The 3,572-nt window shown below is 32.4% G+C and overlaps 1 protein-coding gene across 1 annotated transcript; it reads right to left on the reverse strand.

Annotated features, from left to right (window-relative positions):
• Positions 1–1,738: 1,738 nt before the first annotated feature.
• On the reverse strand, positions 1,739–2,786 carry LOC133196301 (uncharacterized). The gene is made up of 2 exons (XM_061332208.1): positions 2,518–2,786; positions 1,739–2,315 (listed from the first exon to the last, which is right to left on the reverse strand). The coding sequence occupies exons 1-2, from the start codon at positions 2,729–2,731 to the stop codon at positions 1,894–1,896; spliced, it is 636 nt and encodes a 211-aa protein (XP_061188192.1). The 5' UTR covers positions 2,732–2,786; the 3' UTR covers positions 1,739–1,893.
• Positions 2,787–3,572: the final 786 nt, after the last annotated feature.

Raw genomic sequence — 3,572 nt, forward strand, 5'->3', positions numbered from 1 at the left:
TATTTACATTTTTATTTCACAAATAATGTATATTTAAGGAATCATTGTCTAGTTTGTTGAATATTCCGGGTCAATAACGATAGTTGGAGACGTGGGATTATTTATACATAACGATGGCTGTATAAATTGTTGTCTATGCCAGGTCAATAACGACAGTTGGAAAAGTATCATAATTTATGCATGTCGAACTAAGTTTGTTATGCATAACGTATCCCACGTTTCCAATATTTGAATGGGACGTTAAACAACATACAATCAATCAACCAACTGTCGTTAATGACCTAGCATACCCAACAAACTAGACAGTAATTCCTTTAAAAATTCCATTACACCTAGATGAAGTATTGTGGTGGTTTCGTATAAAAATCATTTAGCTATAGGATTTCTTTTATCTAGTTGAACATTGACTTTTACGGCACCTCAAATTTATGTTATACACAAGCTATATTAGTAACACATCACCTCCATTTCTCTTCAGTGAATATCTTAACAAAAGAAGGCATTTCTGAATTCTTCATTAAAATTCTTGTTAAAGACAACAGCTAAAGCTGTGTATTAAAAAAAACTTTTAAAATCTAATTCAAGGCCATATATAATAGGTCAAGATTACTAAGCAACATTTCATTAATTATTACGCAGGTGAGTTAAGGCTAGGTATAGGCATTTCTATGCACATAAACTAATTAAAATGCCTAAGGACTATATCTATCATACAGAGAAAGTTAAAACTTATTGTCTAATGCAAACTTGGTACCCACAACATGAGATAGCCAGTATACATTATGACGTCATATTATGACATCATTGTTCTTTACTACACAAGATTATAATGGACATAAACAAAAATGCTTCGGCGCAAGGGCATGCTCTACTTTATTAAACTGAGATAAGGTATATTTAGAAGCAAAATATTCCAAAGATTGCTAATATTGCTGCACAAATATCAACAGCTCAGTTGTATAATTTCTGTTTGTAAAGTTTTAAGTTGAATCAGGGTAAATATGTAAAGTCCGGTATAAGTTTCCTCAAATTCCGATCAAATGAGAAAATGCCTAGGATTTGTGCAGCAGTTTTATTAATCTATAGAATATTCTTCTAAGCATAATACAATTTTTATGTAAAATTAAATACGGTAATCCCTTGCGCCAAAGTCGTTTTGTTGATGTGTTTTATTAGCTCTAGTAAATAAGAACAATGACTTCATAATATGACGTCATGATGTGTACTTTCTAAAACATACGGTGGGTACTAAGTATGCATAAGAAAATAAATCAGAACTTTCTATGAATAGTAAATATACCTCTTATGTGTTTTTATTAGCTCATTTGCATAGAAACGCCTATACCTCGCCTTAACTCACATGCGTAGGATGAAGTCTAGCCTAAATTAAAAATTTAGTAAATTGTTGCCAATGACCCATAGTGCGTTTTTCTCTTGACTCAAGGTAATATCTCAAAGGGCAAGGTCGTCGAGCAACGACATTTTAAAATATTGCCATTGCAATAAATTGGGAACGAATCATTTCCGTTGCTTGTTGACAGTAACATATGCAAACTTCAGATAAGTTGTGTGCACACTCAATCTCTAAAAAATAATTAATATACGCTTGACATCAATGGATATTGTATAAATTTATTCTTATTAAAAATAGTTACAAATGATATTTTAGTTGAAGAAAATTCAAATCCAGAATAATTTTTAGTAAAATTAAAAGACGACGTGGAAACACTCACGCAGGACTGACTAAAGTATTCTTAATGGACAAGATCCTTTCCTTCATTGCCTCCGCAGGTGAGAGGTAATAACACAAATGAATTCAAAGTTGCACACAGATAAAAAAGAAGAAGACATGTTTAGATACAATTCATGAGTTACCTCTTCAACACTAGCATTTTACAGGTAAATGATCCACCCAGCTTCTGAGCTGCTAAGCAACAGGTTATTCACTGGATATACATGAGGAAATGTATGATCTATGAATGTTCTATTACCAATCGTTTCCCCGAATCCTACTCTAATGCGACCAAACATCCAGGTGACCCAATACTTTGTGTATTGTGTGTCACTGAGAACAGATCCATGATACGTCGAGAAACAGGTACTTCCATAAACAAATCCGTCTCTCAGACAAGACGCTCTATCGTTCCATCCTCCTAATAGAACCAAATAACCAGACCCAGTTGATGTGTTTTGAGAGGAGAGCCCAAAATACACATCATTGCGTGCTTTCACGTCAAAACGAATTGAATTTCTTCTCACTAAAAGAGTACCTAAGTCAAGCCAAGTTTCACCATTTCTAGAAGTTACATTTATATCTGAAAAAAAGAACCATAAAAGTAAGAATTTTTTGAAATAAAAACCACATTCACAGTCTATTCATATTTTTCAAAACAAAGTAAACATTCACTCTCAATTTATTTTTTTCAAAACAAAGTCACGGAGACTAGCATTCGTACAGATATTTATAATCCCCTAAAAATTAATGTTCGTACAAGACGGAAATTTTTGTTTGCTTACTTGAACAGAAGTGTCTCCATCCCTCACTTGGCTCCAAGGTTTTTGATATCGGAGGCTTTCTAAAATGACAGGTATTGTAAATCAAACACGCCCGATTAACAAAATGATAAGAGAAAGATACTCCACCCGCATTCATCGTCCTAAGGGCACATTCAGGACAGATAACGTTTGGTAGGTACAACAGAACAGACACATCTGTATATATGTCATTCATAGCATCTATCACTGTCCATCTCTCTTGGTCAAAGACAAAAGCGTTTACTATCACAAATAAAACCAGCAAAACCATTTGGATCTTCAACATGCTAAACAGATTCATTTTGGAAACGTTTTGTTCTACACGTAGAAAGCAAAAGATCCTCTAGTTCTCTTAATATTTATCTTTACTTCCGAAAAAGTGTGTAGCTTTTTTAATTGGGATTGAAAATTGACAGTAAACATATATTATTTTAAATTCAGAAATAAATATTCATATTTCCAATGGATTGAATACGCATGCGTTTAGAATAATTTTTAATATTAAATAGCTTGACTTGTTGTCAAAACCAAGACAGACACACAATCCAAACAGACTGATAATAAAACATTGAATTATTATATCAGCACCGTATTAGAATTATTGTCATCAAGAATCATTGTGCTCTGGTTCCATGATGTAATGATTAATTGTAAGCCATTAAAACTGTTAATTCATTTCCCCCCACATCGACCTATTCTACCTCCACTTATTAACTCCTTGTTCTAGCCCTTAAGATCTAATAAATCTATAAATATATTTCCTTTCGTGAGAATTTCAGCCTGACAAAGTATAATTGATTTATTTCATAAAATATCACTTTTTTAACATCTTTTTATTTCTAATGCTGTATCAGATCCCATACGACTTTTAAATTGATTTTATTGTTGCCTTCTCGGAAAATATTTTTCTTTACATTGTGAGCATTAAACATAATAAACAACAAAAACTGTCATCGATGTTAATTTGTAAGTTAATATAACGTATTTTCTCTTTTAAGCAGAAAGTAAAATGTTAATGAAATCTAACTCGAAAACTA

The sequence above is a fragment of the Saccostrea echinata genome, unplaced genomic scaffold, assembly GCF_033153115.1.
Source record: "Saccostrea echinata isolate AGI-Se365-2 ecotype Australia unplaced genomic scaffold, CSIRO_AGI_Sech_v1 ptg000030l, whole genome shotgun sequence".
NCBI lineage: Eukaryota > Metazoa > Mollusca > Bivalvia > Ostreida > Ostreidae > Saccostrea > Saccostrea echinata.

Coding starts and splice junctions, on each gene's coding strand:
- LOC133196301 (XM_061332208.1), bottom strand. CDS start 2,731: ATGAATGACATATATACAGATGTGTCTGTTCTGTTGTACCTACCAAAC. Junction 2,316..2,517: donor ATGGAGACACTTCTGTTCAA/GTAAGCAAACAA, acceptor TCTTTTTTTCAG/ATATAAATGTAACTTCTAGA.